Raw genomic sequence first — 24,602 nt, forward strand, 5'->3', positions numbered from 1 at the left:
AGTGGACCAGACACGGGTTAACAATAAGTGTTCATCCTGAGACCACAGCAATTAGGCCTCATGTGACTTCACTGGGACACCGACCTTCCCGCTTGCCGTAGAAAGTGTCCCACGATAGCAACGCTGGTATCCTCCTCTTGAATGCATCCAAGTACATCGCTGTGCTGACGTCCAGTTTATCAGGTCTAACACAAAAGAAAAAAAAAAAACTATTTTGAAAGTTGACCAACTGGACAATGTGTTGTTTCATCAGCGTTCTTAAAATTGGCAAGACATAAGAAACTCGGTCTGTCTGTCTGTGCATGCTGCAGACACTTACAGTCGGAAGGGCAGAAGGGGGAGGTTGGAAGATCGGACACTAATCTGGAAAAGCTCCTCTCCCTCGTTCACCAGGGTCCCACTCCAGACTGTGTACCTGCGCCTCACTAAGGAGCCAAAAAAAGGGAACAGCCTTTTAATGTGTGTCTGACCAGCAGCTCATATCACCCAGAGTTCAGTCACTGTAAATAATGTCAAATTAGAAAGAATGATCTAACACTCCCAATGTTTCCCCTGAATCATTGACAACTTTGTTACAACAGATTTTTCCACCAAGTAAAAAACAAGCACAAAAAAAAAACTACACTAACAAGCACTACACATCCAACTCAAGTAGATATGAGATATTTATGAAGGAGGCTGTCTAGAACGTACCTCGGTTTCCATCACTCATGGGGCTGTTGAGCCTGAAACAATTACAGAAAGATCAACACAAAACCCCAAAACAACACAAATACAGGAGTGCTAAGGGCTCATTTGACAGCCCCGGCAGGGCATTAGCAGCAAATAAAACAACCACATTCATCAATAATTAAATCATTCAATATAATGTACTTGGTTCTGTCTTATTCCCAAGTGTGACAATTGGGGGGCCATACCTGTTTAGAGAGGCAACTGTTTCTTTGCCTCTGTACTGGAAGGACAGCACAGCGTAAGGGCACACGTGTCTGGGCCGGGTCTTCAGCTCTTCATAGGCAAACTCAAACAGGTATTGCTGCGTAACAATAAAAACAATAAACATTCAAAAAAACAATTCATCACAAAACATGTTCAAGGGATAGCTGACAGATAGCAGTTTGCTTGCTTCGGTTCACTCAGCGCACAGCTAAATTCAAGATTTAGCAAAGAGAGGCTTCAAAGTTGCTGACAGGGTGTGTTGAGGCTCAATGCAGACGTGTGGGAGGAAAGGATCAGGCAGCCCCTATGCATACCTGAGTGTGTTCAAACGCCCGGTAGGAGTAGAGGGACGCCACTTTGCTTGCATTCTTGAACACGTGACAGTCGAACTTCTGCGTAGGGTCCACCGCGTTCTTTGGTGTGTTTTCATATATGGTTTTTAATTTACCCTACGGGTACAGAAGACATCTTTATCAGTTTTACATGAATACACGACATGAAAGCAATCTGTGGGCACAGGATAAATAAATAAATTTCACCACAGGACATGACAGGAGATATTTACCTTCATAATTTTGAACACTATGATTTCTCCAGTTGTTCCGGGTTCAAATGTATTGACTTGCAATAGATCAGAGTACCTTGATAGATACACACCTGAAATCATACAAAATACGTTAGAAGATGTGGATATCGGTCTCAATCATCCTTTTTATCCAATTCTATCTATGCTTTTCAAATCATTCTCGGGAGCAAGCAACAGTGCAAAACTTCCACAATCAGATTCAAATGCAATAGCAAAGACAAAGAATAGACAGCAGCTCTACCCGTCCTTAGGGTGCTAAGTAGCAGGCCGACTTTTCATTTATTTCCAGATACAATGACTGAGGAACATGCCTCACACCTTTACTACTTTACTAAACCTGCATACAATTAGGATTATTTCAGACTTCGCCTCAGAGCTTTGACCAGCCCTGACCACATGAGGAAATCTACTGCCATCTCAGCGAAGAGAGCTGAAATAAAACCCTCTAGGGCACCATTAGCAGGTTGCCAACACACAGGAACTGGTGAAGCCATAAAGACCAGAGGGCTGTTCTACTAAGCGGGGCTACAGGCTTGTCAAAAACATGTCACTTTTTAAGGCGAGACACTACAGGTGTAGGGTACAATTTTTAACAAGCAGATATCACTATGAAACTTCCCCAGTTGATTACTTACATTAATATGAGAAAAAAAATGTATTACCAGTTTGCTGTAATTTAACGTTTACATATGCAAATTAGGCATTATCTAATTAAATATGTGCTAATTTGCATACATTTTAAGGCAAGAAACCTGAGCATTGGATACAGCCAGGTTAAAAATTATGTTTTCATTGTGTTCAGATATTAGATGGGGGAACATTTACAGAGGGATTTATGAATATCTACTTTTGTTATCCTGTAAATCATAAAATTATGTCACTAGCCCAAAAAAACTATTTTTCCCATGTTTTTAGGCATAAAACGTCATGTAAGTCAGGCTAGGAATAATAGATCAACAAACCCCTCTGTAGAAATCTTCGACATATAGTTAGGCACTCTAGTCTAGAAAGTTTGGTGTATGTGCGTGCTTCTGAAGTGGAGTTTTGAGCTCAGAGTGTGAGAGGAAACTCATTTTGAGAAAACAGCCTTGAAAGACAGCCAATGAGATTCCGTTCTCAGCCTAGACTCGCCTTTGAACTTTCGCGATTGGTTGCTGATACAAAGGAAGTGTCCATATAAGAATCACATAGCGTGATAACAGGAAAAACAGAGCTTTCCAACGGTAGTACACATGATATGTTTTGGACCACGGTCGCGGGAGTGCATGCAAGGTTAGAATGCTAACTTTTGCTGAATTTAGGAGAAATATACAGGCGCGAGTAGTGTTGCACGGTGTATCGATACTAAAAAGGCAATGCCTTCCGCGCAAAAAGCGATCACGATTTCCGACGTTTTTAGAATCGATACTTTGTTAAAATAATAACGTTCTGTGTCCGTGAACTGCTGCTCTCACTGCTCCTTGCACGCATCTAGGCAAGTGGGCGTGTCAAGCAGGCAGCTCTGAGTGAGTGAGTCGCGCAGGCAAGCGTCAACATAGTCTTTCCGACAGTCTTGGCCTTGTGGATAAAACAAAGGTGAAATCTGGAACTATGTCGGATAGCCTACATCGCTGAATAGTGAAGGCAAGCCATCAGGTACACAGAGGCCCGTTTGTAAATATGTTTCAAAGGCATTTAAAAGCAGTAGGCTACGCATGGAACTTGGCTAAACACCTCGGAGACATATCCCAAAAATGTTAGAGTTCAAAGAGCGACAGGTTCTTCTCTTCTGAAAAATCTAGCCATGGTTAGTGCCAAGTGGTTCTCTGGGTTAAAATCTAACCATCCTTCATCAGTATGGTTCTCTGGGATAAACATAACCATCCTTCATAATCATTTTGCCGAGACATAACGAGCTGTAATCATAGGGTGCTAATTGATGAAAGCGCCAATGTTCACGCCAGAATAACATTACCATAACTTGTAAACAATCTATTTCATGTTAGGTCAGTACTATTGGTAATATTTGTCATGGAATGTAGACTGCAATTTGTTCAATAATTATTGCCCAGATGTAGGATAGGCTACCCGAAATGCGCTAATTAAAGCCCACAGCATATAATACCACCAAAGCGTGCTGAGTCCTAATAATAATAATAATAATAATAGCAGGTTATTGTTACGTGAGCAAATCATGTTATCAAAGAAATAGACGTAATGTAGGAATGCACACATATATATATTGCAACAGGTAATGGTGTAGGCCTATCTAACAAAGACCTGAGTGGTTGGAACGTCGTACTTGTACACTGGGCGCAAAGAAGACTATCCTCACATTTTTCCCTAAAGTTGCAACTGTCAAGGAAATCAGGAAGGCCTAGGGTAGACTATACTGTACATCAGATAGCCTAAAGATTAGCCCCCTCTGCATAGCATTCAGTGATTTGCATACAGTAATTTCAACACTGACTTTGATCTAGCCTAGTTTGGCTATTTAAAGCTACTTTATTGCCAAAACCCAACACAATGTAAATGAACTATAACAAACAATAAAAAAGGACTTAGTCATACAAAGTAGGCCTACCATTTTATTTTACTATTCAGAATTGACCTGCACACTACAAAAGTGCATAAATTCGCCGTGAGTATCGTTTCAGTATCATCGCGGATATTTATGGCAGGTATCTTATCAAAGTCATAATTTTGGTATCGTGGACAACACTAGTAGCGAAAGTAGACACAATATAATGAAATAAACAGTGTGATAGAATACAGCTCAAAATGAAATTGACCCAGAGCATGAAAAAACGATGTTTTCACCTGCCGTGTCTCGCCTTAAACAACAGATGCCCGTTAGTGTTTTTCTATAGACCAATGGTTACACATGTAGTTACCTGGACAAGCCAGTGACCTTGCTTTGAGGTGTTGTATAAAAAAAATGACTATAACCACATAGATCTCAATACAAATTTCAAGTTTTTGCCTGAAATTGCACTGTGCCTATTTACAAGGGCATTGTTCCCACCTCTTTTGGGGCCTACCATCAAATGTTGGACCTCTATAGAAAGCTGAGAACCTGAAGTTTTCGTCCAAAACAGTCAAAATAACTGATGTACTCACACAGAGTTACAGAGGCTAGAATATAGTTTTTTATTTCTGCCGGATTACAAGCATCTCTGAACTGACCACATTTCAGCCCTCTGGGTCACTTGATATCCATTAGAAACACCACTGAGCCCTAGCACCAGGTCTTGTGAGGCTGTGTGCTGTAGATCAATATAGAATGAAAATTTAGACCATTATTTGCCAAGGTATGCTCATGCATTTTGTAAAATGCCTATGGAAACTCCCCATTGGACTTTTTGTTATCCAAAATACATACTGAAATGCTTACTGCACATGAACCCCTTTGTGTAGCATAATCCTGGTTACAAATGAAAGGTAACACTTTGAGGTTTCTTGTGGACTATTTACATTGTATGGCAGGTGTTCTGATATAGACTGACTACACAAAATATGGAATAATTACAAAAAAGTCTCTGTTTTGCATTTACTTTGTTGGTTCAATGAGTGTGTATAAGATAAACTATACATCTGTACAACTAATATTGGATAATACAACATGAAGATTCCATTTCTATGGATTCTTGTGAATATTTCAGTACCCAATATGTTGCATCTACTTATGGTGCTGCAGCTACACTGCAGCCAGAAGTCGGGGTAGCACCAAAAGAGGCAGTGGAGGAGGGGGGCATTTTGGATCAAATTTAATTGAGACATAATAAAATTAATCTGAAAATGTAAAGCACTATACAGATTGTACATGAAAAAAGTTGTCATTTTTGGATTCCCAAGAGCCAAAGCTTTAAAATGGTGTATAACATTACTATGCTACATAGCAATATGGTGCATACAATTGATTTAGAATGTTGGGGGGGAGGTGGGGGAAGGGGGTAACCGTCCCGCCGGCGGGTCATGAGGATTAAACTGATAAGGCAGTAAAGTCAGACGGACTCATTTGGTGATGCTGACATTTAACAGAGAGCTTTATCATGGTACCGGAGACCATCAAGTAGTCACACCCTCAAGATCTGAAGACAAAGGAAAACTCAGACCATTTTAAACAATCTTAAACTGAATCTTGCAGAATCTTCAGCCATGCAAGCATGACAGACAATAAACACACATCTCATCCACATCAAGCGAGTTAAAACCAAAGTTTGTGCCAACTTGACATAAAAGATCCATATTGCGGCGTGAATGACGACCATTACTGTCTGGCATTCGAAGGCTTCACGCCATCATTCAAGGCCTATGCGTAGGCGCCACTATGGTGTCCAATTCCAAACCCCCGGTAACACTGACAGGGTCATTCCCTGGCTCCCAACTACTCCTAGAGGCCTCTGATAAATTCTCTGACAAGTCACACTGAGTACAGAGATGAACACAGATAGAAAAAGGCCTCGGACATATAACAGTAGATCACGTAAGAAATCAAAGTGACAAAACGATTAAAATGATTTTTCCCCACAGTAGTGAAGCCGCTCAGGTGACCCACTCACCTTTAGCAGGACTGCCCAGCATGCTAACGCGGGAGTGGCCCACAGACAGGCCTTTCTCACAGATGGCCTGGACCTGCAAAGCCACAGATAGCTACAGGTTACATTCACACTCCTTGTGCTACTCCTGGAGTCATCTGTTAATGCACGTAGTCGAGTTTTGAATAAATGAAGCCAATCTGATATTACTGGAGAGCACACACATTTGCTCTTCAAATCAATACCTTAATTCATAAACAAATAAATACACTACGTGGTTCTGATTGCTTTGCTGACTGAAGCAAATCAAAAAGTCATGTCATAAACATATTACAACACTTTTGACAATAACACAGTTCTTACAGATGAAAAAATAACCTCATAAACAAGTCTGACGGCAGGTGAGTGGTATGATTTAAACACATTCAAAGTGTGTTTGAATTTGTGCAAATCTGAGTGGCAAGATTTGCATAACTTATTATCTTCTGCTTTGTGTGTCCATCTAGTGTGCTTTGTCCACACAACCGGACATGACCACCTTCCAGTCTACCTGGCCCAGGTGGGAGCAGACTCACCTTGTCTTTGTCCGGTAGCAAGAAGCCATACGACTCCTCCAGCTCTGCATCTGTGCGGCCATGCTGCTTGAGCTCCCTCTTCTTCTCAATGAACTAACAAGGGAAAAAAAAAAAAGAAGCAGGATATGTTAATCACCACACTCATAAAAACTGCACTATTGTGGTTTTTTTTTTTATAATAACAATTTATATTGCTATGGCATGAATAAGCTTTCATGAAAACCATTCAGAATGGCAATCACTGATCTGCAGCTACTCAGTAACATAATGTTGAAGTCTTAAGTTTTAAGACTCAAGACTGCAATCTCGTGTTGAAGATGAGCCTGTTCAGTCTTTTCTTGAGGACACTGACATCATGTGTGTAATTATGACCAACCATGGCATGGCATGTGGGATCTGGAATGTGTTTATACAATGAAACAACATTACATGGAAGTGTGGTGAAGCGGTAGCGTCGCCACCTGAGAAAACGGTCAGCCAGGGATCAATTCCTGAAACCTGCTAGTTCCTGTTGCTTTGTGTGAGAGCACCACCTTTGTGTTAAATCCCACTCTTTGCATTTATGTGTACAACAGGGACTGAGAATTTGTGGGAATTTGAGTGATAAGACCAAAGGCTTACTTCTTTTTCAAGAAGCTCGTTGTGAATGAGACGGGCTTTGGTGTATGTGAAGGTCCCCCGCGAGTTAGGCTCCAGGTAGAAAGAGGAGAGAAGCTTCACAAGTTCATCAAACTCACGAGATTCTGGGGAAAGGTTCTGGAACAAACCTGAAACAAAGGCAAATTTAAAAAAAAAAAAAAAAAACATGAGCATTTCAACAGTAATCTACTAGAACACAATAATGCCAAGGAAGAAAGATTTCAAACATCCCAAAGAGAACAATAAATTAGTCATCTACAGAAAACTTGAATTTTGTATCTAGAATATGTCCTCACATGCACCTCACATTTGAATGCCTTCAAGAGTGTTTTTCATCGACCTTCTGAAATTAGCTGACTAACACAATTTTTCAGTCATACCGTTTCTGTTCCAGCTCTAGTAGTTGGTCTCGGTTGACTCCCTGTATTACAAGAGGAATTGTAATAGTAGGTAGAATGGTGATAGTAGGTAGAATGGTGATTGTAGTTTCACTTTCTAAACCTGAACTTTCTCAGGAAAGACAAGCGCAACTGAAAAAGTGGTGATGAATAACTTCCCAAATATTTGCATCTCAATGGGACAATGGGAACCCTTCAAGTCAATGGAGCTGTGGCACATAAGCTTTTGGGAAGCGCATACAAGACGAAAGAACTCACTAGGAATCATGACATGACATAACGTACAAACCTGTTTCTCTCTCTCTGCACTGACAAATACTAACTGAAACTCAAGAAAGACACACTTTTACATCCAATCCATTTTCAATCCAAGCTGTGCCGCCAAAGCAGTAAGCCAGCCTCTCCCTTTTTAAATAAATAAATAAATAAAATATATATAGTTTTATTTGACAACACCTGGACAACAACCAAGATATGTGACTAGGACCCCCACATAACCCGGTCTGGGTCTATTTAAAGCCTGACTGGAGACAGAGTGAAAATATTGCATTACATTCTGAGCCGAATCAACAGAGCACACAAAGCACTAGCACCATGCACATACACAGGCAGCAAACGGGTGACATGTCAAAACAATCACATGGCCTACACACGCTCATGTACCAGTATCCACCATGGGGTATACCCACAAGTAATCCAGTATCAGATATGAAATGCGAGGCTTTAGATCGGGTGGCCATGTTTACTACTGAACAGCCCACACACAGAGTGCTTCCAGAGTAACAAAAACCCTTCATGGTGTTGAAGGAATGAAATGAGCTATTAATAATAATGATGGCTCTAAGGAAAGACTGGGCAACTGAAGCCACAATTAACCCCCAAGATCACCGGTGACACTCAAGGCAGCTGGGGCCAGGCAGGGCTGCAGCTGTTATGTAGTGTGAAACAGTGCTGAGGCTACAGGCAGGTCAGTGTGGGCTAAGCTTATGTGCTATGCCATGCTGTTTGTGGTACTTCTCATTTTGCATCCAGACCCAGACTACTTCTCAAGTTTTGCCTCTATTCCAAATGGGCAGGGATACTGCTACAGGCACACTTGTGGACAACTGGAGGGACTGGGTGAACAAAGAGAAAGCAACTGAGGGGGGAAAAAAGAGGCCTGAAACATGGGTGAACCATGGGTGTCTTGAGTGGTCACGTAAGAGTGGTGAAGTAATAAACACCGAGGCCTCGGCCTAATGCATGGTGAGCCAGCGCGCATCCGAGGAAGTAGGAGTGGTAAGCCAACTTGTGTAGCTTGGCAACTAACGTTAACTTAACAGCAAAAACGGTGGATTTGTGTACATAAACGCATGTACAACTTCACCCCACACATGCTGTGTTAACGGCAATTACACTACACCATGGACAAGGAACTTGGTGGTCATGTCTTCTTGCTTTCTAATTTACCTGCCACACCGGGTTATGAGTGTTAGCTAGCTAACAGTTCAGAGCGCGATGTATGGTTGCTAACTGTACAACTGACACTATATCTTTAACTAGTTGTCCTCTGCAGCATGGCCTGTGTTATGGCGTAAATGAATCATCAGTTGTTACTAAAGTCTTAAAAGGTCCCGTCTTAAAAGCCAACATTACATGCAGCCAACGGTGAAATATGAAAAAGACAATCCCTTTCAGGCTTCAGCTAATGCTAGCTGGCGAGCTAGCTAGTATTAAGAGGACACAACCTTTCCTTTCCTTGATCTTCCGTGGAATCTGAAAATTTCTTCTTAGCAACTCTTCAGCAGGTCTCTGAAGTGTCGACGGTGAAGTACTGCTGGTTTTCAAATCCATCATACCGCTCTTCCGCCGCTCAGACGCATCTTGTTCAGACATTTGCTCGTCTTCACATACAGCTTGTTCGCCATTTTGCTTGGATGTGGCCGAGATACTATCTGACAACAATTGCTTCTGAGAGTTGCAGCCCTCGGATGAAATCCCACTGAACTTAAGGCTTTCGTTGTCGTTTTCAATTTCCGCGTAAGAATTGCAGGCCATTTTCAGGCACTGCGGACTTCTTCTGAGGGCGAAGAAATTGGTAACAGCGCAGCTTTGCTGAGTGCCTGTCCTCTTCAACCAGCCTCCGCCATTATGCCTCTGACGTATGGCCTTCTCCACCACTGCAAAACCCTAGCGTCACTGTTCCCAGTCAGCTTTCGCCCTCCAGAGGCACTTAATAAACAGTGCAGTGTTGTGAAGTAACTGTCGCCAACACTACCTACACTACCTTTAAAGTGTAATAGGGCCTACTCACTTGTGAGAAATTAAAAAGTACAAAAGCTCTAAATAGACTAATAGTCTAATGTTGGCGACAACATTTTTATTGGTCAGTGGCTTTTTCATTTCATTTTTCATCAGATATTAAGTTTTGTTTTGTGTTGTTGGGTGTGTGTGTGTGTGTGTGTGTGGGGGTCTTTTAAAGATCTCAGACAAGTATGCCTCTTCTGATCCTCTTCCTGGCACTTCCATGTTTAAAGGTAGGCCATGTCCTTTTGTGTGGGCCGAAATTAGGCCAGGGTAGATATTTTCAAAAATAATGGGCTGACAAGAGAAATGCTGTATATTCCTACACTGGAAAATATAGGCTAGGTAGCCTTCATGAAATCTGAACTGTAGGACAAGCTATTACAATAGAGAAATAGCTACAACTAGGCCATTTTAAACCTTTTGGAAGTGTTGACAGTTAGGGGTGTGTGTGCCCTCAGCCCTATGTAAAATTATTCCTCTGGCTATAGGCCTATTTTTTTATTGTGTTCATGTATGGTATTAAGCTGGTTGTGTGGATGCATAAAGTAAGTAGACCTATACTGTATGTATACATGCGTGTAATGATGTAATGCTTGTATTTTTTTAATAGGCTATATCAGATTAATGTCATGGCAAGCTTGGTTTGGGTTGAAAGGTATCACTGAGGTTAGAGACCACATCTCTTCTGAGGTATGGACTGGTATGAACATTTCTTATAACATGTATGCAACTTCTAATTTTTGTATCAATGTATAGTGCATTTTGATATAATTTTTTTTATAGTTGTATAATTGTACAAATATTGTCTATTTAATGTAACCCTACCCAGTAATTTGACCAAATTGGCGTGAGCTTTAAAGGTCATGTACGCAGTTCCGTCATCCCTCAATATCTCCATCCCAAAAATAGGAAACAAATTACAAAATAATTAATCTGTTATACATATCTTCTAGATTAATTCTGTTTTATTGCCACCTGAATGTGTAAATCACTGAAAGGTCTCATTTTGCTGATGGCTGTATTAACCCTACATTTGTGAACTTTTGACTTTTAAGTTGTACCCCCCCCCCTTTTCTTGAGTAAGATAATTAATTGATCGCCACAAAAACAACAATGAATAACAATATTACATGAAGCAAACAATGATTGAGTATCACACTTTCACAAAGTATCAAAGAATAAACTAGCAGGTCATTTTGAATCAGCAAATGTATAGGTTTATGACCAATCACCTCTCTTCTGATATACTGCCTTTGCCATATACATCATACTCTTTAAAGCGGAGGTAGTCCTTCAGCCTGTTTGGTAAAGGCAGGTAGCTTAAAAACACCGGTGACTTCAGACGTAGGCTCCGCAACCGCTCACGGATGCTCAGACGACACAAGTGCTTCAGGCTGCGTACATTTGCTGTGGACATGGAAATGCAGTAGCAGGTCATTGTTGCGTTAAGTAGACTTTTTACATAGCCCTTTGGACAGGCTATTTTTCACATTTCACAATATTTCTATAAGTAACACTTTAGTACAGTAAATTGCGAAATGTACTAGTCCACAAAGGCATCCGCAACCATTATTCAAAGGAAATGCTTAAAGTAATCAGGTCATGCCTCGAGGCTGAGGACACTCACCTTGGATTTGGCAAATATCGTCCCACTGTTTTTGTTCCATTAGAACGGCTTTCAGTTTGGAGCAGAGGGTGACATGGTCAACGTAATCCAGCATGATGCGGACCACCTGCCCTGATAAGTGCTTCAGCCAGTACACAGTTATCACCTCACAAAACTGCAGAAAGTGGAGGCAGGGGGAGAGGGAGAGAGAATATATATTTGTATTCTTTCCTTCATAATCTTTTTGTTCTCTATGATTTAACCATCCCAACAATTAAAACAAATGGGGCTGGAATAGTCACAGCATCATAATCAGTACTACTCATGGTCAAGGGTGGAGCCCTTGGTCACCTGTTAAAACAGTAATTAAACCAGTTTCCCTTTGGGGACATTTTAGACTAGAAAAGACTTGTAGACAAAGACGTTAGCCACACCACTCTGGGTTGTTGCTTGTCTCACCACCATGTCTTTTATAACTGAGGCGCTCCAGCCTTCGTAGTCAGAAGGCACGTGGGGCCCATTGCCGTAGGGACAGTCGAAACATCGCTGCACATCGTACCCATAGTTGAGCAGCATGCGCAGCATCACCTCGTCCTTGAGAGCGTACTGCAGAGCCGAGGGGAAGTGCGTGGTGTTGATGCGCGAGTAGTAGTTGACGTTGGCGCCGTAGCGCAGCAGCATGTTGATGAGCTCGTAGTTGCCCTGGCGCAGTGCCACTTGGAGGCAGTTGACGGGGTCCTGGTTGGGCATGGCGCCCGCATCCAGCAGCAGCCGTGTCGACCGGAGGTCGTTGTTGAACACAGCGAAGTACAGTGCCGACCGTCGCTCATCCTCGTAGTTGCGCCGCACCTTGGGGTGCAGCATGAAGTTGGCGTCGTAGCCCGCGCCGATGAGCAGCTCCAGGCACTGGGGGTGCCCGCCGGCCGCCGCAGAGTGCAGAGGGCTCATGCCACTCATGGTCACAGCCTCCAGTTTGGTCACTGGGATTAACTGCTCCAGAGCTCTGTGAATGGGGGAGGGACAGCAGGGAGTGGTGTTGGTTACCAGCATCTTACAACTCCCCCTGCTTTGTGAATGATGCTAGTCTAACTGGACAGAGTTATGAGTTTGCATCATACACACTTATCACTCTGTGCCATAGGGCTCATTGTACAGAAGTCATCGCATGCTTGACACAAGTATCAAAACAGGTCTGTCCCCCAAGGGATCCAACAAAACTGTGTCTGATGCACTTTTACAATGCATTAGACATCACCGCTTCATTGTAAGGATTCCCTTTTCAATCATAAGTAAGTAAATTATGACATTAAGCCATTGATTTAAGTCTCTCAAGTAAATCCATGGCACTTACAGAATATGTCCTCTGTAAGCCACCCTGTGGATGGGTAGGTGGCCTGTATGCATGGGTACATTGGGGTCAGCGCCGTAATCCAGCAGTACAGCTACAACGTCTGGATTACCAGAGGCAGCTGCCTCAAACAATATGGAGCCAGAGTTGGCTGACTCGGATGAAACCCTAGCCCCTTTAGGAGAGAAAGACATATGGAGCAGCAGAGGGAGAGAGTGACCAAGAGTAAGAGGATGAACAGTCAAAATGTTACCCTCAGGTCTGGCAGCTTGCAGATGAGAAAGTGTAAAATGCAGATACGAGTTAGAGAGAGACAGACAATGAGGAGGGTGAACAGCAGAATAGGTCGGTCTGGCAGCTTGCTGTAGCAATACTGGTTAATAATAAATAGCAAAACATGATACAGGTCCAATACCTTGATGGATTTGGTGAAACGATATACAGACAGCATAGCATACCTCCCTGGAGTAGAATTTCAACAATATTCAGGTGGCCTGCTTGAGCAGCCAATCCCAGGGGGGTGCGTTCACCAGCATCACAGGCGTTGGGGTCTGCTCCTGACTGCAGGAGAAGGTAAACATAGTTCGGCAAAGCCAGGAGGGAAGCCTCGTGGAGAGCGGTTCTCTGGAGGGCCCCTCTTTGGTCCACTTTGGCATCGTAGTGAAGGAGGAGAGCAGCCATGTCATACTGTTCATTCTTTATAGCTGAAAAGAAAAGACAGAAAAAGAATGGAGAAAGGATTTTAGGAAAGTGAGGGGACAAGAGGAAGTGTGTGAGAGGGGAAGGAACAAAGACGTAATTAAAAGAATCAGGAATGCATAAAATAAACAAATACTTTACTTGTAGTACAGAGTGGGTTTAGAATGTGGGAAGTCATTTGAGCTCTATTTCACTGCATCATATACCCTAAACTGTTCTACCACCTTGTGTCTTGCTTGGACTGCTTGTGAACTTTAGGGAGTTGGCCTGAAAATGTGTCAATTAACAGCTCACTTGCCCCACCCACACATTAGCACATAGTCCCATCCTAATCCAACACAGCTGTCTGTGATCACAGGCTACAAGTCAAGTCAACAACCAAATAAGGTTGAGAAACTCTTACCTTTGTGCGTGGCATGGAGAAGCAGGTGTCCTGGTTAAACCTACATTTCTGTAGTTTCCTGCTTACTTTCTCTCTAACATAGTGGGCAAGAACCACTAAGCTAATGATTTTTCTAAAGTAGAAACAAACACTTGTTATTTTTATTTTAAGAGCCAAATAGCTCCAGCCTCCTCAACTTCATTGTTTGCTAGTTTGCCTGCTTTGCTTCTTAAACCTCTACTTCACCCTTCTCCATATTTAATCCTGAATATCTCTCCATGGTATGATTTTGTGTGTGTCTAATGTCTCACACACCTGCAACCAGGGGAGAGTCCCCATCTTCATTCTGGCTGTCAGGGTTGCAGCCATTCTGTAGCAGGAACATAGTATTCCTCGAGTGCCCGTACACCACGCTGAAGAAGAGCGGAGTCTCTCCAGTTGGTGTCCGACTTTCTCCAGCTCCTTGGAAGGACGCTGTGTGGGTCATATGAGAATTTCAGTCATCAAACACTGAATACTGTTTTGTAATAGGATGTAAAAGAGTACACTGTAAAAATGCTCTGCTATTGAATGTTGACTACTAAGATGTTTAAGGCTCTTAACCTGTTAAGAAACACTTAACATTTCAAATAAAAAATAATTTCCTGCCATTTTCTGAAATATTGGTCATACAATCAATGTTGGATATAGATATCCAATTAAATCAAGTTTTGAATGGACTAAGGTGATATCTAGTACCAGAGTTGTGGTAAAAATTATCTGAAACCCACACTTGAGTAGAAGTACAGATATTTGATCAGAAAATGACGTAAGTAAAGTAAAAATAATCTATAAGCATATAGCATAATACATATCTATTATTTACAGTACTTAAGTATGGCAAGTAGCCCATTATAAAACATACTTAAGTAGCCTACTAAAAGTACAAAGTACTAGTAAAAGTTTTGAGGTCAGGTGGGGTGACAACCCCCTCCCATAGCTATAATTTTAATGAAAGAGAAAGCAGTTAGAACTTTGGATAGGCTATTAAGTTCATGCAGCACCTTAAAACTGGTTGCCTACACTTCATACACAATGTCTTTAAAGTCTGAACAAAGGTATGGCTGCCATTCATTTTTCACTGCTGCTTCCTTTTATAGGCCTTCAATGAAGTTTATCCAATATGTTTAGAAAGGCAGCTACATCACATTACATAAACACACCTTGAAAGCCTAAACAAAAGTGTTATTAATGAAAAGCAACAGCCTACCAAGGCCTTGGTGTGCTATGTCTTCTATATTTGCTAGGCCTTCACTCTGTCAATATATCTTCATTTAGTTCTACTTCTAGAAACTTAGGGGTTTTATTTGATATAGACATAACATTTTACCAACATGTAAAACTCCTTGTCCAGTCCTGTTATTATCAACTGAGAAATATTTCCAAAATCAGGTCAATGCTATCTTTAAAGGACACAGAGAGAATTATACATGCATTTGTTTCATCTAGACTTGATTATTGCAACACCTTATTCACCTGTCTAAACCGTCAATCCATCTGTCGTTTACAGACTGTTCAGAACTCAGCAGCCAGACCTTTGACAAAGTCTAAATTTAGGGAACACATTTTTTTTTTTAAATTATTATTATTATCATTATTGTTATTATTACTATTTTTTGTTTTTGTTGGTCTGTAAAGCACTTTGTTCTCTGTGCTTGAAAAGTGCTATATAAATAAATATTATTTTATTATTTTGCTGTGTCCTGTGATTACATCAGGTCAGAATTAGCCTGGAAAATCCAGAAAGATTAAATTCAAATTGTGCTCTCGCGAGAACTCTGGATTTCCTGGGTATCAGAATATCTTGGGGTTGCAAATATGTTGAACATGTTGAATGGAAACTGTGGCTTTTGTTTTTCATTTGCACATTATTTTATTTTACATTATTACACTTATTACTTATTTTACATTATTACTTAATGCTGCTAATGAAAATGTAGTGGAGTAAAAGTGTAGATTTAATTTTTAAAATATAGTGAAGTGAAAGTAGGAAGAAAAATAAAAACTCGAGCAAAGTACAAATACTCTCCGTTCATACTTAAGTACCAGTACTGTACTTAAGTATTTCTAATTTGTTACTTGACATCTCTGTCTAGTATCTTATAGTCAGGTGAGAAGACAAGCCACATAATGTGAGCACCTGCATAAATGATCTCCAAAATGCTCTTCTTCTCCTGGGCCGCTGCCTCATGGATTGGCAGCCAGCCCCTACTGTCTGCCTTGGACAAAGCTTCCCGGCACTGGACAAGTCTTCTGAGGGCCTCCTCATCACCTAACTCCAATCAGACAGAGCAGGAAATGGAAAGAGCTCAGATCAGATCTGGGAGGGGAGTTAATGAGGTTTATTGAATTGTACTGTTTTCTATATTGTTTACAAGGACATAGCTTGAGAAAAAAAGGATAAACATAAGATAAGCCTCACCTGTTCTTATAACTGTTAAGATTTCATCAACGTCAATGGTATCCTCAGGCTCACTGAAGAATTACAATGACATCAATAGAATTTTGTCTGCCCCCTCCCCCACCAAACGTGCAACTAGTTTATCATGTGGGATGCAGGACAATGCTGATTGAGGCGACGTACTTGGACTTTGAACCACATCGCTTGTTGTACTGCAAGAGACTCTGTTCAATCATGTACTGAGTGTCCTCATCCTCGTCCCCGTCCCAGTCCTCATCAGATCCTGCCAAGTCCGCCTCCATGCTTCTCTGTTTAGCATGCAAATGATGATTAGATAGAGAATGCTCTTTCTTAAACTAGTGAAACAGGAGCTTGGATCCTTTGAAGTTGTTGCCATCTAATTCACACATGCATGCATTTTACCTTCGGGTTGGGCAAATGTGTGATAACTAAAGAAACAGTGTGGTTAGTCTGATGTGTAGACAGTGTCAAAAAGGAATATGCTCTTAAGCTGTGAACTGCTTGTGTGGAAATGCAATGGATAAACATGTTGGATGTTGACAGTATGCGTCAGCTGAAAATAGTGCTCTAGTCTCTCCACTGTTGGTTTGAATTACAGGAATGTTACGACTTCTTGCAATCCATGGGCACAACATGGAGTCAAATATATCAAGTACATTTGTCTAAAAAATACCAAGGAATTAAAAAATATCAAATCAAAAATTGCCACAAACCTTCCCATGGTCATTTTTCCTGAAAATAATTACACTTGCTTTACATGGCAGTTCATGAGATCTAGGCATTAAGCTCGATACTTACAGATCACTCGCTTAAACATTACTGAGACTTGGCATGATCTGCGCACTTGCCACTGAGAAACTATTTTTACGGCTATACTGGCTAACGGTTAAGGTGTCCTCACTGTAAACATACAGCATGCAGTGGTCTAATCATTACAGAAATATGGCACAATATTTCCCACCATTTCCAATGTAGCCTTTGGACTTTACCTGTGTTTAATTGTTACTCTACCTTTAGTCCACAGAAAACACAGCGAACTCCAGGCCTTTGTAGGTTCCTGGCTTGTTGGTGTCTCAAAATACAGCTATTTATATCTTGGTCTGCCTATAAATATGTCACCACGGGACCTATCCTCCAACCACCACCTGGCTATGACCCACTGAATGACGTTTGACCGCAACTCTACCCAGCTACTACCCAAATGGCAAAAAAAATAAAAACAGATGCAGAAACCAGTTATCTGTTTTCTGGGATGTCTCCAAAAATAATGGTTTAATCATTCCAACACGATGTCATGGATCATTTCATAATCTTTTAATAAACGCTACATTAGAAAAAGTGAGGAAAAACAATCTTAAAGGAAGATAATTTGATCGTAAAGTGCCTGTTTAATCTGTAAAGTGACTCGGCAGGTGGGTTAATTGTCCAGTTGACAGAGCAAGGCCACTCCTCTCTTAATCCAGTGCTGGGGCCGTTTGCTGGTGGGTAGCACGATTGAGATAACGAAGTTTGTGGAGTGGCCCGTGGTGGACAGGGTCCCCTTGCGTTCACTTGTCTTGTACAGGGGACACACAAACTGAACCTGGGAGTTCTCGGAAGCCTTTTTATCCGCTGCACAACACAAGAGAGAAAATGCATACTAATTGAGGCAGTTGCATACTAAATGAGCAGTTGCATACTGCAGCTAATTAAACATGTCTGTTTTAGATAATAATTTCTATAATTAAACATTTCTAATATTAAAATGTAGTAGGAAAACCATATCTTTTTTTCTGTAGTATATGTCATTTTCCTATGCAAGAAAATCTAAATTAGTATGTAAACACAATTATTTGGCCTTACTGGGCTTGATCCAGATGATAGGCACTGAATCAAACAGCACTTTGGGGTACTGTTCAGCCAGGACTCCACTGGACACATACAGGAATGGAATACATGTGACACTCAACGATGAGTCAACAAGGAACATATTTTCAAAAGGTAATTGGTTCACATAAAAACTAAATGCTGGTTTAACAGTATTTTGTAAACTGACTGGATTGCTATTCCTTCAAAACTAAAAAAGCAGTACAGCAATTTCACCTTCTCTTATCCCAGCGAGCTCCATCTAGGAAGAGCCCATGAATATAGACCCCATCCTCAGGGCAGGAGTCAGATGTTTCTATGGACAACACCTACAACAGCACAACGCACACTTCAACACACTTGAATGTAAGCTTCAAAGATTGAGCTTCCATTCGCAACTTAGTATTACTTTAATTATACCATAACCACATGACTGTATGTTTCTAATTATTACTTTAATGGCTGTATTAAGACTACAGGATGCAGCACCTGGAAGTCAAAGCGAAGCAGGTCAATGGGTATGGAGTACTTCCTTGCATAATTCTGCATAGCTCCTGTTAGAAAGGCCTGGGTGAAGAAGAAACCTGACAGCCAGAACACATGGGGCTTCCACGTGTTAAACCAATCCTGCGAGGACAGCAAACAGGAGGAAATGCAACTATCAGAACAGGAGCAATGTATGACAAAAATGTATGGCATCCATAGCAGGACCTGTTACAGGCAGATACAGTGCTGACACACCACCAATAAAACAAACAACTACTTAAATTCTTACTGGCAATGGTGGATACAATACAAACCATACAAATAAAGATATCTTTTTAAAATGTTGACAAATCATCTTCATACTAATATGTCATCGCTCATGTAGCAGACTGAACAGCCTTAAAGACAACCATCCCTTCCCAAGGGCTTTCTAACCCAAAAAGACATAAGAGTGTGCAACATGTTGAAATGATGACTCTAACCTGCAAAAACTTAAGCCTGGCGAGGAAGTCAGTGATGTAACTGCCCAGAGGCTTGAGGCTGGGGTAGGAGCGCTTGGCCCACTTGTCTGGGACTTTCCCAACCATCAAGCTGCTGGCTATGGCCTCCAGATCAGCATCCATGACCACCAGGCCTTTGATGGCCTTGAGGAGGTTCTGGAGGCTCAGCCGGATAGTGCCCAACAACCTGGAAAAGAGGAAGAGGGGTTTGTTTATTGTTTACATTATGCTTATTTCATGTTTATTTCCTTATTTCCTTGTCCGTGTGCTTCTTAGATGTGTACAGAGCAGATTGGTTTCATATTAATTGATGTGTGACCAAAGATGTTTGCCTGTTTATACAAAAAGCTCCCCCCACCCCCCACATACATGTTGTAGCGTTCCATCTCCTGGACAAGCCCCCCCACATATGTGTTGTAGCGTTCCATCTCCTGGACAAGCCCCACCCCGGCTCCATCTCCTGGACACATATGTTGTTGTAGCGTTCCATCTCCTGGACCTCCCCCCACATACGTGTTGTAGCGTTCCATCTCCTGGACAAGCCCCCCACATACGTGTTGTAGCGCTCCATCTCCTGCAAGTGCAGTTGTAGCTCCATCTCCTGCACAAGCCCCCCCCCACATATGTGTTGTAGCGTTCCATCTCCCCCCCCACATACGTGTTGTAGCGTTCCCCCACATACGTGTTGTAGCGTTCCATCTCCTGGACAAGCACCGTGTTCATGCTCTCCTCGTAGCGGACAGGGAATTTGGCGAGGGCAGCCTCGATGTCAAAGTTAGCGGGAAGCTATGCAAAGGAAACAGGGGTTGGGTAGGACCACAGTGAATGAGTGACTGAAATGGCATGTGTGGAAAAAACAAATCAAAGCTTGTGATTCTAGTGGGCGGGCGTGGTTTACTTTGGACAGGATGTCTTTGGCAATCTCCAGGAGGGTGTTGTCTCCGCCAGAGCTGCCCCCTCCTTTTGCGCCCCCGCCCTGAGTCAGGAGCAGTGAGTCGAACAGAAGCTTGGTCTGCTGAAGGTCTTTGGATATGTCCACGTTCTCGTGCATCCCAAACACCTCCGGCTGCTGTGTGAACGGCAGGTTCTAGGATGCAAAAAGTTGTTCATTTAGTTCCCTTTCATATCGGTAGAACTTGATAGGGTGATTCAGAGGCCATATTTCACTATGTTTAGATTGATTTATGTTATTATTCATATTGGTAGGGGTTGATAGGGTTCACTATGTATACACTCTGAGGTTAGAGAGATTTATGTTATTAGACCTTATTAATTCATAATAAATGTGTATCCATTGCTTTTTCTATCAATAGGCTAAATCAAATGAATTGTGATTTGCTTGCAAAAGACAATACAACAAACAGCAACCTAGGAAAGTAAACCTATCCGTTGTGTGTTGAAAGCTCACCCTGATGAACTCTACATAGTCCTCATAGATGGACTTTGGTGGGGCGTAGTATTTGCCACTGGGGGAGAAGTTGTGGCGAGGAAGATCAATGACGTCTTTATTGTAGAAGTCAGCCAGGGTGGTCATGAGGAGGCGTCTGTCCCAGTCGTCGGTAACTCTCCCGCCATAGTTACACTCCCCAGTCAGGTACGTGATTGCCTCAAAGGGAACCTGCTCGTACTCATTTACGAAGAGCTGCAGCAACACACCAACGAAGATGTTTAAAATGCATATACAATGATGTAATATCAGAGGTGGAAAAAGTACGAAAATATTGTACTCAAGTAAAAGTACCAATACCTTGATGAAATATTACTCAAGTACAAGTTAAAATACCGATCTGAAAATGTACTCAAGTAAAAGTAAAAAGTAGTTCATTTAAAATATACTTTAAGTAAAAGTTACTTAGTTACCTTTTTTTTTTTTTTTTGGGGGGGGGGGGGTACCAGAACAACCAGTTTTACCAAAGACTTTCTAATGAGGAGATACAGCACTCAAAAAAAAAATCCTCCATAGTAATGTATGGGGTTAATATGTAACATAATATGGCAGTTGTCTACATCATATGTCTACACATATCACAACCCTTCAGCGGCAAAAGCGTCGACATGTGAACACATTGAGCCAATCATGTGGTGTGTTGTAAAATACATTGAGCCAATCATGTGGTGTGCTGTGAAGACATCGTGCCAATCATCTGTTGTGATCTCGCTGCTGGAGCAAGATTGGTGTTGTGAAGCCGCCATTACATGCATTTCTGCTGAAATAGATGCCGCGATAAGTGCCCAAAAGAATGTTGCAATATGGCCGAAGGCGGGAGGTACTTGCCTGGGGACGTTGAGAAATGGAGATCTATGTGAAAAATCACGGAGTTCTCCTTTAAGTTTGAGCAGTAGTTGATTTTCAAAGTTAGTTGCACTCATCCTTGGGTCGCTTGCAGTGAACAGTAATCCAGCACAACTGAAAAGCCTCACAGGCAGCTGAGGCAGGCAGGCCAATATTGAGTTGCAGAGCTTTTTTTTATATTTGGAAACGGGGCAGAAGGTTCAGCAGATTAAAGGGTGTCGCACTGGGGGGGAAAGTGGGAAGTATAGGGCCCCAATGGAGGAGAGGGCCTGTGAAAAGTGGAATACAGGGGGCACAACATTTTCACCAGGCATTAGTAATAACTCAGGTAATCCACTCAAAAAAATCCAAACAACTCCATAAGTAGAGTCATGTAATGAAGTGGAATAACACAGGGAAAAGTATTGAACAAGCTAAGAAAAAACCACTAAGGCAAGGAAAGGGAAGAACGAGCTGGAATCTGTATAGAGAGTAGTTATCCTTTCTATCTGCAAATTAATATAAGCTTGGTTAGTTTGCCACCATGTCGATGGACTATAAAAGGTTTTTCATTACCAAGGTGTCACACAAGAAACATTTCATGATGGATAAAAGCAAAAAGCTCTCCCAAGACCTTTGCAACCTTATTGTTGCAAAACATCAATGAAATTGGTTACAGATGCATTTCAAAACATCAAGAATCTTCCAGTAAAGCAGCATGGGAGCCATTATCTGCAAGTGGAAGAAACATCACTGCATCATCAACCGCCATGCACAGGATCTCCTCATAATATTTCTGACCAGGGAGTCAGAAGGATAGTCAATTCAAGAACCAGGACCACTGAGGAGAAAGCTCCAGAAAGACTTGAAGGCAGCCAATAGTAATAGTAATAGCAAATAGTTCTGGAAGTAACTAAAGATCAGGATTCCCCTGAGGGAAGAGGGAGCCCCTGAATCTGTTTTAGAACAATGGGCCAAAATCACACCTGATACTGCAACTAATAAGTTTTGTCATATAGGAAATGTCTTGAAGCTGTCTTTACAAACAAAGGCTTTTCCACAAAGTATTGAAGAAATTTCAGTAGGCCACGTTCAATACTTTTTTTCCTGTATCATTCCACTTTAATACACAAAACTCTTATGTTTGGATTTTTTTATATGTGTGTTAATATAATGTTTGGTGAAAATTTCAAGAATAGACTCGCTGGAAGTTTAGGCTAGTTACTGAAAAAAAATAAATAAGCGTTCAATACTTATTTCCACCATATATATTTATTTTACCTGAATATTTTAACTTCCAAATTAAATGTCAAAATGAATGTCAGGCGAAATTTAAAGTTTGACTGACTGGATTTTGTATACAAAAGATAGTGAAAACTGTGTAAGGTCACTACACTCTCCCTTGCTAAAGAGCTAAATGGTTTAGTCCCCTGCACGATTCATAAGGTGAAGTCTATCTTTTTGTTTATTTAGTTGAGCATCGCTAGTAGTGGACCGCTAATTGTTTTGGTGCTGGTGCAATGTCTTTCTCCAAGAAAGCCAAGTCAGGTTACTAAAACAAAGGCCAAAACAGGAAAAAAGAGAGACATCAAAATGAGGGGGAAACAACAACTGCTAATAAACTTCTTTCCAAAGAAAGGTGAGCACAAACGTCAAAACACTAAATCCCATGGTGTTTGCTTAAATATCTCCATAATCATTAGTGCTAAAATGAACTGAGACAACCGATTGGAATAGCGGAAAATACACTTTCATAGGTTAGGCTAATCTGATGCATCTCATGATCCAGCTCCATCACTTTCAGAAAGACTGCATGGCGCCAGCTTGATTCATGTCCTGTTGTAGGCTACATGCTGATCATTACTCAATAGGCTAGTGGTTTTAGGCAAAAGATTGTTAAAGGGGAGCTCTCCTTAACAATCTTTGGTTTAGAAGATTTTTTTCTCTCCCTTTCCGTTGGCGTCAGTCTTAACTTTTTTTTTTTACTCAAGTAACGGATGGGATTTTTTTGATGTAGCGAAGTACAATACTTCACTCAAAATGTAATCAAGTAAAATTTAAAATACCGATTTTATAAACTACTTAAAAAATACAAAATACACACAAAAACTACTCAATACAGTAACGTGAGTAAATGTATTTCGTTACTTTCCACCTCTGTGTAATATACACTGCATACCAACAATTCATACCATATGAGTGGTACAGTATTTGGATATTCACTTCATACACAGAGTGAAAGAGATACTGAACAGAAAACCTTCATTTTCATTGTAGAACTCGGTATGCAACAAAATTGTACCTGTAGTTGTCTTATGCTGATGCGCAAATCTGACTCATTGAACCCATACGGGATGTTCCATCCCAAAGGTCCAAACTTCTTCCTCTCCTGGACAAGAGCATGGAAGAAACAAACACCATATAGGAGCTTCTCCCATGCCTGGAAAAACAGACATTCACGATTAAATATAGACCCTTTCAACAATAAAAACAAAAACAATGCTTGAACTCATTCTGTTTGGTTCCCAATCTACTTCCTCTGCATTAAGATAACATATGGAATGTTAAAACGGAAGCCTTGTGGGGGCAACTATGATGCTGATAATGGAACTCTCTTGAAAGGGTCTATAATGAATCATAACCTTTAACTAGAGAATGTAATTCCAGGGAATTACGAGTGCATGAAAATGCAAAAATGGCTGCTGAATGAAATATTGTTGAATATTGTCTAAAAAGTATAAATAATATTGTCTAAAAAGATGGAGGTCAGATAGAGAAAAAAGCTGGCGGGGAGCCATAATTGATGACAGCTTACAGTTGGAATGGTATTTAACAGTTAAATAGTTAAAATAGTTAAATTATTTTATAGCAAATTATTGTATTGAGGACTTATTTTTGAAGTTGAAGTTGTGGGCAGAGGAAACAGTTGGCAGGAGTTATAGTTGATGACAACTGACAGTTTGAAAGGCTGAACAGTTAAATAGTTGGATAGTTAAAATGGTTAAATTATTTAAAATGGAATTATTGTAGTGAGGAGTTTTACTTTTGAAACAGTTGTGGGCAGAG

General features: G+C 41.2%; 3 protein-coding genes across 8 annotated transcripts in view; all 3 read right to left on the reverse strand.

The window, feature by feature from the left end:
• Positions 1-9,855, reverse strand: part of tasorb (transcription activation suppressor b) — a 22,597-nt gene extending 12,742 nt beyond the window's left edge. For both annotated transcript variants that reach the window (XM_048240695.1, XM_048240697.1), the window contains exons 1-10: positions 9,379-9,855; positions 7,236-7,381; positions 6,615-6,707; positions 6,064-6,136; positions 1,502-1,593; positions 1,251-1,385; positions 918-1,033; positions 694-725; positions 320-425; positions 85-185 (exon numbers count right to left, since the gene is read on the reverse strand). In XM_048240695.1, the coding sequence (XP_048096652.1) occupies positions 85-185; positions 320-425; positions 694-725; positions 918-1,033; positions 1,251-1,385; positions 1,502-1,593; positions 6,064-6,136; positions 6,615-6,707; positions 7,236-7,381; positions 9,379-9,688 (1,204 nt within the window). In that variant the 5' untranslated portion in view covers positions 9,689-9,855. The remainder of the gene's footprint in view (positions 1-84; positions 186-319; positions 426-693; positions 726-917; positions 1,034-1,250; positions 1,386-1,501; positions 1,594-6,063; positions 6,137-6,614; positions 6,708-7,235; positions 7,382-9,378) is intronic.
• Positions 9,856-10,887: 1,032 nt separating this feature from the next.
• asb14b (ankyrin repeat and SOCS box containing 14b) lies at positions 10,888-17,526 on the reverse strand. 5 transcript variants are annotated; one of them, XM_048242344.1, is made up of 10 exons: positions 17,423-17,526; positions 16,596-16,720; positions 16,434-16,486; positions 16,152-16,283; positions 14,288-14,446; positions 13,350-13,595; positions 12,895-13,066; positions 12,003-12,546; positions 11,565-11,718; positions 10,888-11,344 (listed from the first exon to the last, which is right to left on the reverse strand). In XM_048242344.1, the coding sequence occupies exons 2-10, from the start codon at positions 16,712-16,714 to the stop codon at positions 11,166-11,168; spliced, it is 1,758 nt and encodes a 585-aa protein (XP_048098301.1). In that variant the 5' UTR covers positions 16,715-16,720; positions 17,423-17,526; the 3' UTR covers positions 10,888-11,165. The 5 variants fall into 5 exon arrangements, with proteins under 5 accessions (XP_048098301.1, XP_048098302.1, XP_048098303.1 ...); XM_048242345.1 differs by having other exon boundaries at positions 17,445-17,498; XM_048242346.1 differs by lacking the exon at positions 17,423-17,526 and having other exon boundaries at positions 16,596-17,385.
• Positions 17,527-17,732: 206 nt separating this feature from the next.
• The window catches only part of dnah12 (dynein, axonemal, heavy chain 12), a 45,248-nt gene continuing 38,378 nt past the window's right edge, over positions 17,733-24,602 (reverse strand). Inside the window, 9 exon segments of the mRNA XM_048241044.1 lie at positions 17,733-18,044; positions 18,276-18,343; positions 18,516-18,607; positions 18,768-18,905; positions 19,247-19,451; positions 19,947-20,050; positions 20,163-20,351; positions 20,673-20,906; positions 23,839-23,976. Coding sequence (XP_048097001.1) covers positions 17,851-18,044; positions 18,276-18,343; positions 18,516-18,607; positions 18,768-18,905; positions 19,247-19,451; positions 19,947-20,050; positions 20,163-20,351; positions 20,673-20,906; positions 23,839-23,976 — 1,362 coding nt within the window. The 3' untranslated portion in view covers positions 17,733-17,850.

This window comes from Alosa alosa, chromosome 4 (assembly GCF_017589495.1).
Source record: "Alosa alosa isolate M-15738 ecotype Scorff River chromosome 4, AALO_Geno_1.1, whole genome shotgun sequence".
In the NCBI taxonomy this organism is placed as follows: Eukaryota; Metazoa; Chordata; class Actinopteri; order Clupeiformes; family Clupeidae; genus Alosa; species Alosa alosa.

Bases quoted from the DNA above. Each gene is read 5' to 3' on its own strand.
- asb14b (XM_048242344.1), bottom strand. From the start codon at position 16,714: ATGGAGGCGGACTTGGCAGGATCTGATGAGGACTGGGACGGGGACGAG. The intron at 13,067-13,349 runs GTATGCTATGCT...TCTCTCCTAAAG, and splicing joins TGAAATTCTACTCCAGGGAG to GGGCTAGGGTTTCATCCGAG. The intron at 11,719-12,002 runs GTGAGACAAGCA...CACTTTCTGCAG, and splicing joins CAGTTATAAAAGACATGGTG to TTTTGTGAGGTGATAACTGT.